The following is a 13,750-nucleotide window of genomic DNA, read 5'->3' on the forward strand; positions in this document are numbered from 1 at the left end:
GACTTCCCACAGCCTCTCCTGCAACGCAGCGTGAGTCCGTCTCAACCTAGAGATTTTCTCCTTGGGGGCAAATGCCTTGTTTTTCCAGTTGAGCCTAGACTCTGGTTTAATAAAATAGTGGACACTTATTTGTGTAAACACATGCCTGTGAACATCACTGTATGATTATTTTGTCTGCCCAAGCCTCAAATTTTGTAAAACTAGCTCTTTCCACAAGTCTCTTTTCAAGCACACTTATAACATGGAAAATATTCAGGGTCTAAATTGCCCAAGAACGTAGTGCTCAGGAGAAAGTGGCTTAATAAATTGCATCGAGGAGGTTTAAATTGGCTCACGGAAATTTAACGACATTTAAGAAAGACTTTTATTTTTTTTTATTTTTATTTTTTTTTGGTGCACCGTTCCTGGAGGTACTGCAATACCAGGTCGATGCGTGGAGTGGACGGAGCAAGCTCCTATTCCAACTCCGAGCTCCAAAAATCCATTTAATATATTGTCCTCGGATAGAGGACGTATCAGATATTAAACTGATAAGAACAGATACTACACTTGATCTTAGCCAAAAGGCCGAGAAGCGATAAGAAAGACTTTTAATAATGTGGCTCTCGACTCTGGGTCCCTTGAGAAAAAGAAATGGCTTTTTTGTGCCTCAGTAGGTGTGTCTCTCCCTCGGTACTTTTTTTGCTTTCAACTCTTTCATTCTTTTCTAAGTTCATATTGCTTTATTAATATTAAAGGATGGCTATGATTTTAGGACTTGTTACTAAAGAGTTGGTTGGTTATGTGTGGCATAATGACCATCGAGATTAATACAGTCAGTGCTTTCAGAATAATTTGAAGTATGATTATATTGTGCGTTTGGGCATGTTGATCGATTCATTGCACTTTCCCCATCTATCTATCCATCAGTTCATTGATCCTGAGAAACTCTGCAAGCTGGTTAAGGTCATGTTGTCAGTGTGAAAGTGGCTCGAAAGAGAACACATGAAAACTGGTAAATAAGAATGTCAGAGCTATTTTTTCCTCCTGGAGAACAAAGTGTTGAGAAACTTACACTATAAGTTTGATCAGTAACGGGATCACATACATAGTTCTATTCACAATGGAAACAACAGCCATTTTTTTTAAGAAATAAAATTCACAAAAAAGGGCTGGAGAGATGGCTTAGCGGTTAAGCGCTTGCCTGTGAAGCCTAAGGACCCCGGTTCGAGGCTCGGTTCCCCAGGTCCCACGTTAGCCAGATGCACAAGGGGACGCACGCGTCTGGAGTTCGTTTGCAGAGGCTGGAAGCCCTGGCGCGCCCATTCTCTCTCTCTCCCTCTATCTGTCTTTCTCTCTGTGTCTGTTGCTCTCAAATAAAAAAATAAAAAATATTAAAAAAAAATTCACAAAAAAGGTTTTGGTAATTTTGTTTAGCTCATAAGCTCATAAGACTTAAATACCAACCATTTTTAATTCATTTAAAATCAAATTTTAAGGTCTAGTGTATTTATCATTTATATATTGTAAAACATTTGTAGAAAGATAATTTAGGACATCTGTTGACATGGTTAAAAATCCAAGCTTTGGCATGCCTGGTTTGAGTTGCTGAAACTACATGTTAATGAAACTGCATAGTATATGGAAAGCAAAGTCATCAACCTTTTCTTGCTGGCGTCTTATTTTATTTTATTTTTTGTAAATCTTGCCATGTGGTGTTATTCAGGTCTTTCATATTTAATTCATAAGTACATGTGTGCGCACACACACACACACTCACGTTGACCTCCACACATGATAATTGTAGGAAAATTGGATCGTTGGTGCCTTAAATACTTATCACAGGGACTAGATTATTGTAGAGATTGTGTTAGGCAAATGGCTCTGGCAGCTCTTTGTGAGACCAGCTTTCCCTCCTAGTCCTTTAAAATTCAAAGCTGTTAGAGCAGCTTCTGATTAGATGTGCACAGTCATAGTTTGGTAGTTACAGATGCTCATGATGAATTAAAGTGTATCTGTTGGATTTCTTTCTCGAAGGTGCTTAGGATGGCGATGGGGAGACACCGGAGTTCTGTTGAGCAAAACCAGAGCTGATGGAGACGATGAATTAAGCTGGAGAGAAGGGAGTGAAGGAAATGCCTTTTGTTTTTTCTCCAGCTTTCTTCCCACCTTTCTTCAAGCCACTGATGACCTTGGCATGCCCCAGGTTCATTGCTGGGGTCTTAGACGTGGAGCTGGAGAGCCGAGAGGTAGCCTGAATCTGAGACCACAGGAAATTCTTTATAAGTTAGTTTTTGAAAATCAGACCTATAGAATTTCAATTCTCTGTTGAACTGCCGTGTGCGGAGGAAAGCGGGGTTCGGCACATTCTGGACCCAGGTGGGCTGGGCGGTGCTAGATCAAGGGGAGAAAGGCAGTCGCGGGGAACAGGAATGTCAGCAAGTTTTAACGGAGCAGTTCACATGCGCAGCCAAGACGTAGCATTCATTTGCTCTTTTCCTAATGCCTGAAGCAGTCTGGGAGCTTTGGTTATAGCAGAGTTCAAGGAGACACACTGGTCACTTAGGAAGCTGGTCACTTAAGAAGGAGGAGACCTTCGATGGCTTGAGTTGTCCAACCAGAAATTCTTTACACTGCGTTTCTGGGGATCTACTTAAACGTTGCCGTGCCACACTCAAAAGTAGGGAGCTCCTGCTGAAATGTTATGCTGAAGGAGAACACCATCTTTCCATAGAAATAAGGAAAACGCTTGGAAAAATTAAATAACTTGAAGAATAAATGAGCTCCCACAGCTTGGAGGTTTGAAGGAACCCTGTACCGAGGAGTTGAGAAAACTTCTACTTCAGGCGATGCCCTGGCACCCCTGGCATTCCCTGGCTGCCCAGCAAGGAGGGCATCAGCACAAGGTCCTCCATGCACACTGCCCTTCAGACAACATCACCCTGGCACATCCCTGCTCCCAACGTGCCCCCTGGCACAGCCCTGCACATAACCTGCCTTCTCATGACACGTCTCTGCTACGCTATACAAAACTGCTTCAGGTGCTTAAAAACAAAAGGCTTTTGAGGTTTAGAGCTCAGTATAAAAATAGTAAGCACTTTGACTATTTATAAAAGTTTAAATTAATCCACTCAGTGCATTTGTTTTTAAACAACGACTCTATCTTGATTGTCTAGAATTTCTGCTCAATTGTACTGTTTTCCAATCACACTGAAAAACATCCTTCCAACTACAGGGCCGGGCACTGAGCTGCAGAATGTGGTCTCTGGGACCTAATTTTATCTGAGCCCAGGTGTGTACAGACTCTACTAGGGGAAAAACTTTCTCACTGGAATTGGAAGAAGTGTTTTGTTTTTTTTTTAAAGCGTCATTCCAAATGCTGACTGACATTCTGAGGGTGGATAATCAAAGAGCAAAAGCTTCATTTACATGGTTTTGGAAGTGAGGGTTATAATGAATAAAAAACTTTTTGTGTGTGCACGCGTTAAATACTTTGGGTGGCAATTTAACATATAAACATTTATATTGCTTTTTTTTCTTTAAAACACTTTGTAATCTTAGTTACTCAACAAAAATGAGCAATTATTTAAAAAAATACTCTTCATCATTTTCTAAAATACATCTTTGTGGTACTGTCTGTGGAACCTGCTCGATTGGCCACTTCCACATGATCGATCCCTGATGGGTTACACAAAGGTGTGTGACCATGTGCTTGGTTATTCATGAACTTCTTGTCACATATTTGAGGCAAACCTGAGGATAGATCATTGAGTTACTGTTGTTTTCTCTTATAACAATTTCATTTCTCCATTTTCTTCTTTAGTGGCCTTTTGAAGAACCCAATCTGTTGAGAAAACACAAAATATAACAGTATAAATTATTTTCATTTAGGTAAGTAACAAAAATGTGTTCCCATAGAAACTAATGTAATCATGTGTTGGCAAATCTGGACACACAACCCATTCGGATAACTATGAGATATTTTTACATTGACCTATTAATGTCAAGTAAATGAGTTATCAAATTGCTATTTCATTTTGGGCTTTTTCGATGGCTTAGTATAACAATGTCTCCCAGTGAAACTGCACATTTTGAGTTAACTCAAAGAGTTCTGGAAAATACTTTGGCAAATAAGCAAACTGCAGACTGTCTACTGGGTAATCATTTCTCCAGTCCATAGGGACGCGCAAGAGAGTTTTTCATTGGATCGCCAATGGGCAGGACTGGAAGGTACTAGAGCCCAAGGGACTGCAGTGGGGGTTCCATGGAAAGGTATTGGGGTGACAGTGCCATTATTTGGATTAACACTGAGTGTGTCAGAACACTTGTTGAGAGGTTTATATGAGAAGTTGCTTGGAAAACTCCATGTCATTTAAATGGGAAAATAAAGCCAGTGACTAAAAGGAAAAAAAAAAAGATCATACAGCTGTGAATGTGAGTCACATTTCATCATTCCTCATCACTTGGGGTATCACAGGTATTTATTTCCTGTTGTGCAGAATGACAGATGTTAAGTATGAGAACTGCATGAGATCTTTGCAGCAACATAGTTTCATCAAAAATCATGGCGGGTGGAGTGGTGCATATCTTTAATCCCAGCACTCAGGAGGCAGAGGTAGGAGGATCACCATGAGTTCAAGGCCAACCTGAGAATACAGAGTGAATTCCAGGTCAGCCTGAGCTAGAGTGAGACTCTACCTCCAAAAAAGAAAAGAAAAAGAAAAAAATTCTTATTAAATAAATTAAATGTCATTTAAACCTAATCCTTAAAACACCCCAAGAGACCTAGAAAGCAATTTTTCAATTTTGTATACTTTAAAAAATATTTTAAATTAAAACTCCCTCCCCCACAACAATTCTTTAAAACAGTAAGATTTTAAGGGAAGATGGGTACTGAGAGGGAAGATTAACAGAATATAATTTATAGTCACAAACTACACTGAGCCAATCTTAGCCAAAATTTGAAGCCAAAATGTTAGTCGGAGCATTTGCTTTTCTGTGTTAGCTCCTGTGTTGCAACTGACCCTTCCCAGGTGTTCCAGGTGTAAAGGAGGGGCTCCATGAATATACTATGAATACATGTTGAGTGAATACGTTCATACTACATATGAAAGACTGAGACATGATGGGGTGCTACAGCAGTCCTCCTCACCCAGAGTCAGATAGTTCCAACCCTTCCACACTGTTTTTTCCTATGTGCTCGTGTCGATGATAACATTTGATGGATGAATTAGCCATGGCAAGAGATTAGCACTGACGAGTGATAAAATGGAGCAATTGCATTGCATGCTAATAAAAATAAGCATGCTATTTATTTATTTGCAAGGATGTACGGTGAAAAGAGAGAGAGAGAGAATGCATAGGTTCTCTGAGGCCTCTACTGTTGCAAACAAACTCCAGATGCATGTGCCACTTTGTGCATCTGGCTTTGCAGGGGTCCTGGGGAATCGAACCCTCGTCATTAGGCTTTGCAGGCAAGTACTTTAAATTGCGCTGGAGAGATGGCTCGGCAGTCAAGTGCGCTTCCTGCACAAGCACAAGGGCCTGACACTTCCTGCGTTCGTGTCTCCAGACCCCACATCAAACATCCGGGTGTGGCCCTGTGCACCCGGAGCACCACAGCCTAGAATCAGTAGAAAGAGAAGACCAAGCTGGATGCGAGATGGAGCTGGGCACTCGTCATTGGTCTCCATCTACCGCGGTGAGTGACCCTGGCTGCAGCCCAGTATACAGGGCGCCACAAGGGCATATATGTATATATATATATATACATATATATATATATATATATATATATGTATATATATATATGTATACACACACACACACACACACACACACACACACTACACAACACATTACACGTGCATACATCACACATGCACACATGCAAGCAAAAAACATCTGCATCCTGAACTGTTATTTGTGACCCATGCTTAACTGGATGATGGGAACTGTTGAAGGAGAAGCACTGGGTATGGGGAAGGGGGCACTGACCACTATGAGAAGTCCTCCTGGATGAGGGAGCTATGAGCTTATTGACTAAAGCCATCAGCGGCATCACTGGGAATCAAGTTGGAAGAGGTTCCTGCAGTTTCTCTGTGGACTATGTCATGCTACACCATCAGCGACACTGATCCAACTCTTATTCTAAAACCACATAGGTTTCAAAGAATTCCTGCCCTTCTGCCCTGACCTTTGCAGAAATGTCATCCATTGAAACGGGGGCGGGGGTGGCCTTGGAGAAAAAGCAAGGCCTGGATTCACTGCTCACTACTTGGTAAGCTTGGGAGGGAGTACAACCTTTGTTTTAATGTCTCATGAGCATCATGGTACTTTATTGAACAGGTTATGAGGATCCTAGAGTGGTGGCAGTTAGTAGCGTTTGCTCCAAATTCAAATCTACCCTCTGAACGTCACCAGCCACATGGCCCTGGGAAACATGCCCCCAGCGTGTCCGGCTCCTCCTTGAACCCCCTGAGGCTGCTTGAAGCAGAAATGCTCAACACAGCTCCTGGCGCCCAGGCAGTCCTTTCCCTCCCTTCTCACTGGCCGGCTCCACACCAGGTGTTTGAACTCACTAAGCTCGTGGGTCAAGACAGCCCCACAGATTGCCCAATGTCCTTTTGTGAGGGGCCAAACACAGGACCTTAGAGACCATAAGAACGATTCAACGCAACGTTCACTGGGAACAGAAAAAGTGTTTACTTCTGCATTGATGCTTTCTTTCAGAACAGAAACCAAAAAGCACGGAACATCTTTTTGTCTTAAACAGAGGCCTGAGGCCAGAGAGAAACTATATAAATATCACTTCGGGTTTTCTTTTTCTCGCACCGAATAGCCCCAAGAGCACTGGGGCAAGTTAGTGCTCACACAGAAGAGCATGCCTGGTGCCTGGTGTGAAGCCACAGCCTGGTTCAGCCAGCCTGGAAGACAGGCCTTGGGCACCGCCGTGTGGCACAGCCGTGTATTACAGGTAGGTCACTTCTGGGGAAGACCTGGATACTATGAGAAGAATTCCATCTAGGGACTTTGCTGGAGGCGCAGGGCGGGCAGGGGGGGTGGGTGGGCAGGGGGGGGGGTAGGGGGGGGGAATCATGGGTTATATTTATGGAATTTAATGCCAAGTTTTCATATTCTCCTCTAGCTGTTATCCTCCAAAGAGGAAGATAATCATTACAGAAGAGTCGGGAAGAATTGGGAACAGCTGTAATTTAGTGGGAAGTAAACTTGCTATTTTATAAATCATTTGGTAATTTCTGCTGCTCACATAATTAGGAAAATAAATATGTAGCCACATATTCATTTGAACATGGCTTATTTAACAAAACAATGGGTAAAATGTAGGAATATGTTATACTAAAACGAATCCAATTTCATATTTAATTGGAAAAAGCATTAAACATTTCTATGGGATTTTATTCTCTACTCAATTTATCCTAAAGATGATTTCCTGTTTGAAAATGACATAGATATCTGCAAGTCCTCTGTATAAAATTGCAGCAAAAAAAATCTATGTAAGTTTCCAGATTACCTTGACAGAAAATAGATTGCTCCACAATTTTAAACAAGGATATTTATAGGAGGAATCCATGAACTTTAAGACCTCTCTTACAACAAATTAGTAAATTATTTATCCCTCACTTAGCCACAAAATTGTTGGATAAAATTTGGGTCTACTTGTTTATACCTGAATGGAGAATTTGTTCTTTGAGATACACAGAGTCACATGGTGCCTGGGACAAGACTGATCTCCAGGTCATGAGTCTAATCCACTATGTCTCCTTAAATCCACAGAGGAATTCAACCTTAACTCTTGCCATAAAACACTTTAATTTTTCTTACCAATGAAATTCCACATATACTTATTTTAAAAAATTAAATGTTAATCATCTTTAATCATCGTAACCTCTAAGAAGATTCTCTGGGATGTTTAAATATATCTAGTACCAAACACATTATTTTATTCCTTTTCAAAAATCAGATGTGTAGTCATGAGCCATAAAATATTTATAGTAAGTTTTTAAATGCTTTACTCACTTGAGAAAGAGAGAGAGAGAATGGGTGTGCCAGGGCCTCTTGCTACTGCAAATGAGCTCCAGGTGCATGCACCACTTTGCACGTCTGGCTTTACGTGAGTGCTGGGGAATCGAACCCAAGCTGTCAGGCTTAGCAGGCAAGCATATGTAACTGTGGGGAGACCTCTCCCACCCCATTTACAATATTTTTATTTCGGTCGCTTAAATGTTGGTGTCGCTGCCGTGTAGTAGTGCATTACCGAGTGTGGGTCAGTGGCAGTTCCCCTCAGCGTGGTGGGGTGCTTACCTTCCACAGAGCCAGGATGAGCAGCATCAAGAGCAGCAGCCCGGCCAGAGCGCTCAGCAGGATGACCCACAGCGGCACCCGGCCGGGCAGCCCGTCCTTGGAGATCTGAATGGCCAGCTGCAAAGCGTTGAACAAGGTTACTACCACTGACAAACATCCCTGGACCTCCGGGAACACATTCCCACAGGGTCCTTCCTCTCGTCCTTATATACAGAGAAAACATTGAGTTTACATTTGAAAAATGCCTTCCGTCTACTCCAAACCTTCAACTGGATCAAAGCTATCATTAACAAACATACTTATAATTTTAGCTTTCAGAACTTCATGCGTAAGGAGAGAGCTGCAGATAAATCAGGGTGCTCAAGGGCAGGAATGAATTTCTGTTTAACTTCGGGAGAAACAAAGTATTGTGGGTTTTGAAGATTAATTAATGAACTTTATTCATTATCACATTAGCATCAGTTTAGGTCAGAATGTGACAAGTTGTTACAATAAAAACCTGTGTAGGTCTCTTGGCTGCAATTCTAATGTGCTAAAATTCTAATGATATGGAAATGTAATTTTTTATATAATCAAATGCACTTATGTCGTTTGTACAGCTAATGTACATACATGCATCCCCCCCAATGTGCTTTCTCCTGTGGCTCACTGTCTTTTCCCATTGACTTATCTCTCAGTTTCCTATAATTTGGATTTTCACAAAAATATGGTTATAAAATTGATAGGCTCCAGTGTTGTAGTGACTTGATCTCTCTCAGTATGACATCCCAACCTCAGTGAGCTTGTCTGCTCTGAGAACTGTGCCTTACTATCTGAGAAAAAATAAATAAATAAATTTAGGGCTGGAAAGACGACTCAGTGGTTGGGGCACTTGCCTGCAAACCCTAACAGCCAGGGTTCAATTCCCCCATACCCGCATAAAGCCAGATGCACAGTGTGGCATATGCATCTGGAGTTTGTTTGCAGTGGCTGGAGGCCCTGGCACCCATTCCCTCTCCCCCTCCCTTTCTCTCTTTCTTCTGTTTGTACTTGCAAATAAATAAATAAAACTATACAAATGTTTTTAAAATCCAATTTAGGGGTTAGAGAGATGGCTTAGTGGTTAAGGTGCTTGCCTGTGAAGCCTAAGGACCCATGTTTGATCTCTCTCCAGATCCCACATAGGCCAGAAGCACAAAAGTGAGGCAAGCACAAGGTAGCACATGCCCACTAGGTGGCGCAAGCACCTGGAATTCAACTGCAGCGGCTGAGGCCCTGGTGCACCAATACTCTCTCTCTCTATCTTGCTCTCTCTAAAATAAAAAAAAATTAAAAATTAAAAAATTAAATTTAGAGTAGTTATTGGTGGCTAACAGTAGCTCAAATTTCTGTGTTAACTGTAACTTGAAACATCTCAATTCCTCAACCTAGAAGGAGGATTGGATAGGACAGGGAACTAACAGGAGACGTTTGCTTATTATATTTCCTAATCAGAAATAAGATCACTCCAGTGAGTCACGGCTGGTACAGCAGAAACACATAGCTGGTGCAAGTGTGGTGAGACATGGAATCAGACAACCAGACAGGATTTCAGCTCATCTCAAATAATGCCTTGAACTCACTGGCATCACTACTGAAGTCTCGAGAAGACCAGTGGCTTCCACAAGATCACACCATTACAAAATGAGCAGTGTGAATCCCTGTTTACCAATATAAGTTTATTTTCCTTTAGGATGAAATGCAGGATTAAATATCTCCAGGAGAATTCTTTTATTGTTGTTTATTTTTATTTATTTATTTGAGAGTGATAGCCAGAAGAAGAGGCAGAGTGAGAGAGAGACAGACAGAGAGAGAGAAAGAGAGAGAGAGAGGGACAGAGAGAAAGAATGGGTGCCCCGGGGCCTCCAGCCACAACAAAGGAACTCCAGATGCATGCGCCCCCTGGTGCATCTGGCTAACATGGGTCCTGGAAAACCGAGCCTTGAACCAGGGTCCTTAGGCTTCACAGGCAAGTGCTTAACTGCTAAGCCATCTCTCCAGCACTCCAGGAGAATTCTTAAGTAACATTTAGGAGCAACAGAACCACTTACAATAATTCGCCACAGTATATTTAGAAATTGGAAATGCTTTGTCTCCGATGAGATAAATGCGGACTTTTTGTCAGGTTTCAGTGGTGCTGCCCGGGTATGAACTCTGCGCGGACAGCAGGCGCTCTTCACGCTGCGGTGGGCCGCTCCGCGCATGTATTTTGTTTTTTTCCTTAAAGGCATGCAACTGTCACAGGTCAAAGACAACGGAGTCGTTTTTCTCCAGGCTGATCTGGAATTCACTATGGAGTCTCAGGGTGGCCTCGAACTCACAGCGATCCCCCTACCTCTGCCTCCTGAGTGGTGGGATTAAAGGCGTGCACCACCAGGCCTGGCTTATGGAGTAGTTTTAAGTAGGAAGTTTGACAGGATTATCCGCCAAAGAGAATAAAATGGTTCACGTGATGCAGCTGACGCACGTGGGCATTCAAGTCCCGGTAAAAATGAGAAGCCATACCATTATTTATAGTAAGTCCTTTGACTTTATTTTATAAAAAGCTAAGAGAGAAAACAAATGTGTATTTTATCGAAGACTGCCTGAATTTGAATTAGCATTTACAGTCTTAGTTTTGTTTCAATTTTTCTAATAACTAAATTAAGAAAACTTTAAAAATTCACATGTAGCATTTCATGTATTTTTTTTTTTTTAACTAGGCTGCTTTTCAGATAACAGCTCCAGTTGACGCCCGTTTCTAAGGAGGAAACTCACAAGTACTTCACTTGCTGCCAAGGGGAAAGTGAAAAAAGCCGTCACTGAGATGGCTAGAGGCAACAGAGAAATCTGACAGCCTGATTGTAAATAGGATTTTTCTTATTTTGTGGAGGATGCGCAAAGCTGAGAACACATTTGAAGCTGATGAAATGTAAAGCAGATCGCCTCTGTCACTGCGTCACACCAGCCACTGCTTGCGTGACGATACACAACGTGTCCCAGAAGTTGGAGAGACACATACATGGTTTTCAAAACTTACGGCTGAACTTACCTCTCGCTTTTGGTTGCTGCTGCTTAAAATCAGTGACGAGTTTTCACTCTGAAGTTCTCCCCTTATAGTAAGATTCAAGCTGGAAAAATATGTCTGGAAAGCAGAAAGAGTTTGTGTGTCTGGGTTACTTGCAGAGCAGCGTTGTGCTTTACACTCACACACACACACACACACACACACACACACACACACACACACGAAAGAAGAGAGAGAGAGAGAGAGAGAGAGAATGAGAATGGATGTGCCAGGGCCTGTAGCCACTGCAAGAACTCCAGATGCATGAACCACATCTGGCTTATGTGCATACTGAGTAATTGAACCTGGGTCCTTAGGCTTCACAGGCAAGAGCCTTAACCATTAAGCCATCTGTCCAGCCCAGCGTTTGTTTTTAAGATCTCATGCCAATCAAAATAAGACCTGGCATGTTTGAGTAGTCCACGTAGTGAAGCAGAGATTTTTCTGAGATCAGAAGCAATGGCTGTTCACTCTCGGGTGCTCACAGCATCCACCAGTAACTGAGAACTCACTCTTCCCTTCATGCCCTCCATCAAATAGCAGTTACAACATGTCAGAGGGCTGGAGAGATGGCTCAGTGTTTAAGCGCTTGCCTGTGAAGCCTAAGGACCCTGGTTCGAGCCTCGGTTCCCCAGGCCCCACGTTAGCCAGATGCACAAGGGGGCGCACACGTCTAGAGTTCGTTTGCAGAGGCTGGAGGCCCTGGCGCGCCCATTTTCTCTCTCTCCCTCTATCTGTCTTTCTCTCTGTGTCTGTCACTCTCAAATAAAAAAATAAAATAAAAAATAAAAATAAAACATGTCAGAGCATGAACTCTCTTCAAAATACTTTCAGCTGTGTATTTAGAAAAAAAAAACTTTAACCTTGCTTATTTCTCATGTAGGTGAGCATGAAATGCCTACATTAGGATATGAGATTGACATAGAGACATTTACTTAGAAGACGTGACATTGACAGTGTTCAACACTCATGATTTCTAACAACAACTACACTGAGACATAAAATTTGCAATTTTATAGGATCAACTGAATATTTAAGTCAGAAACAATACAAAATATGATAAACTGTGCTTTACGTCAGTTTGCCATCAGATAGACATAGCTTTATCAGGGATTTAAAATGTCCTCTGAAATATATTCACAAAGAACGAAAGCATTCAAACACAACTCCACAATCTGTTTTTGCTCTCTCCTTTTTGTGACATCAGAGATGGCTACTCTGCAGTTCTTTGAACCTTACATGGGTCCCAAACGATTGAGATAAGCTTGCATTTTAGGACCAGAGAGGCACTGCTCTCTTACGATGCAAAGACTGAGCAGGAGAGAGGCTGGGGACACTCCCGCACGGCCGGGGACTCGGGTCAATGAGATCCGGGTCTTACAGGGCGCTCTCGGAGCCCTCCAGGCTGGGTTACTTGCACAGCAGCCCTGTGCTTTGCACATGCAGACGAGTAGAGACATCGGTTTTGAACGACGCATCCACTCACCGTTATAAAAGTCGGCTTCCACAGGAGAAGGGACACATTCACCTGGCTCAGGTCAGAGGGGACGAGCCTGCAGGTGAGTGTCGCCAGTTTGCAGGTGCCACAGTCCTATTTGGGGATGAGAGACCCGCGTGAGCGTCCTCGTTGTCTGAGCAGCCGGGCCGCGTGAACACCTTACTAGGATGCTCGTTGCTCGGCTGCGGAGAAATCCGTCCCCCCACCCTGCATGGCATGAAGGGAAAGGAGTGCTTCAGTTACCTGAATCGTGCCTCGTTTGAGATCTTTAGATTTGAAAAGGATCGTTCTCCTCCCCGAGTTGATGTCAAGGGGGTCCTCAAGGCTCGGGGGCCTGCAGTCTACATTCTAGGGAAAGAAAACATTTCCTCGTGAGACGGTACCCGAAGTCAAGGAGACGAGTCGGTGGGTGCAGGAACACGAAGGGCCTGTGGGTGGCAGCTGCTCTCCTTAGTAAGACCCTTCCGTGCAAGGTCCTAGGGTGGAGGAGTCTCCAGGCGTCTGCTACTGGCCAGCGAGTCCTAACCCTAGGTAGAAATTTCTGTTTCCATGGCACTAATTGCAATAGAGGAAAGGGGCTGAAGAGTTCACTGTTTCACAAGCTGAATCCTCATTATCATTCTAGTAAGGAAAAAGAAAGAGTTAGCATTTGCTCCACAATATGTTGGCTGTTTTTTTGTTTGATTTTTTTCCCCCTGAATCAGAGGAAAAAGTACAGTGCTTTGTGTACTTGCTTGTCCTCTAGAAAACATTTGAATGATTACAAACTAAATATTACTGTCATTTCTTGTTTTGGAGTATACTTTAATTTTTTTTACGATTTCATTCTTGAGTTTTTATTTATTTATTTATTTGAGAGCAACAGACAGAGAGAGAAAGAGGCA

General features: G+C 42.6%; 1 protein-coding gene and 1 non-coding gene across 2 annotated transcripts in view; both read right to left on the bottom strand.

Moving 5' to 3' along the window:
- Positions 1–388: 388 nt before the first annotated feature.
- On the bottom strand, positions 389–579 carry LOC123456312. Its single transcript, XR_006634451.1, has one exon. It is a non-coding gene; the product is annotated as a U2 spliceosomal RNA (small nuclear RNA).
- Positions 580–1,434: 855 nt separating this feature from the next.
- Itga1 (integrin subunit alpha 1) overlaps positions 1,435–13,750 on the bottom strand; it is a 147,902-nt gene continuing 135,586 nt past the window's right edge. Inside the window, exons 25-29 of the mRNA XM_045139023.1 lie at positions 13,110–13,214; positions 12,855–12,959; positions 11,354–11,446; positions 8,305–8,421; positions 1,435–3,823 (exon numbers count right to left, since the gene is read on the bottom strand). Of these exons, the coding sequence (XP_044994958.1) occupies positions 3,779–3,823; positions 8,305–8,421; positions 11,354–11,446; positions 12,855–12,959; positions 13,110–13,214 (465 nt within the window). The 3' untranslated portion in view covers positions 1,435–3,778. The remainder of the gene's footprint in view (positions 3,824–8,304; positions 8,422–11,353; positions 11,447–12,854; positions 12,960–13,109; positions 13,215–13,750) is intronic.

This window comes from Jaculus jaculus, chromosome 20 (genome assembly GCF_020740685.1).
Source record: "Jaculus jaculus isolate mJacJac1 chromosome 20, mJacJac1.mat.Y.cur, whole genome shotgun sequence".
Classification (NCBI taxonomy): domain Eukaryota; kingdom Metazoa; phylum Chordata; class Mammalia; order Rodentia; family Dipodidae; genus Jaculus; species Jaculus jaculus.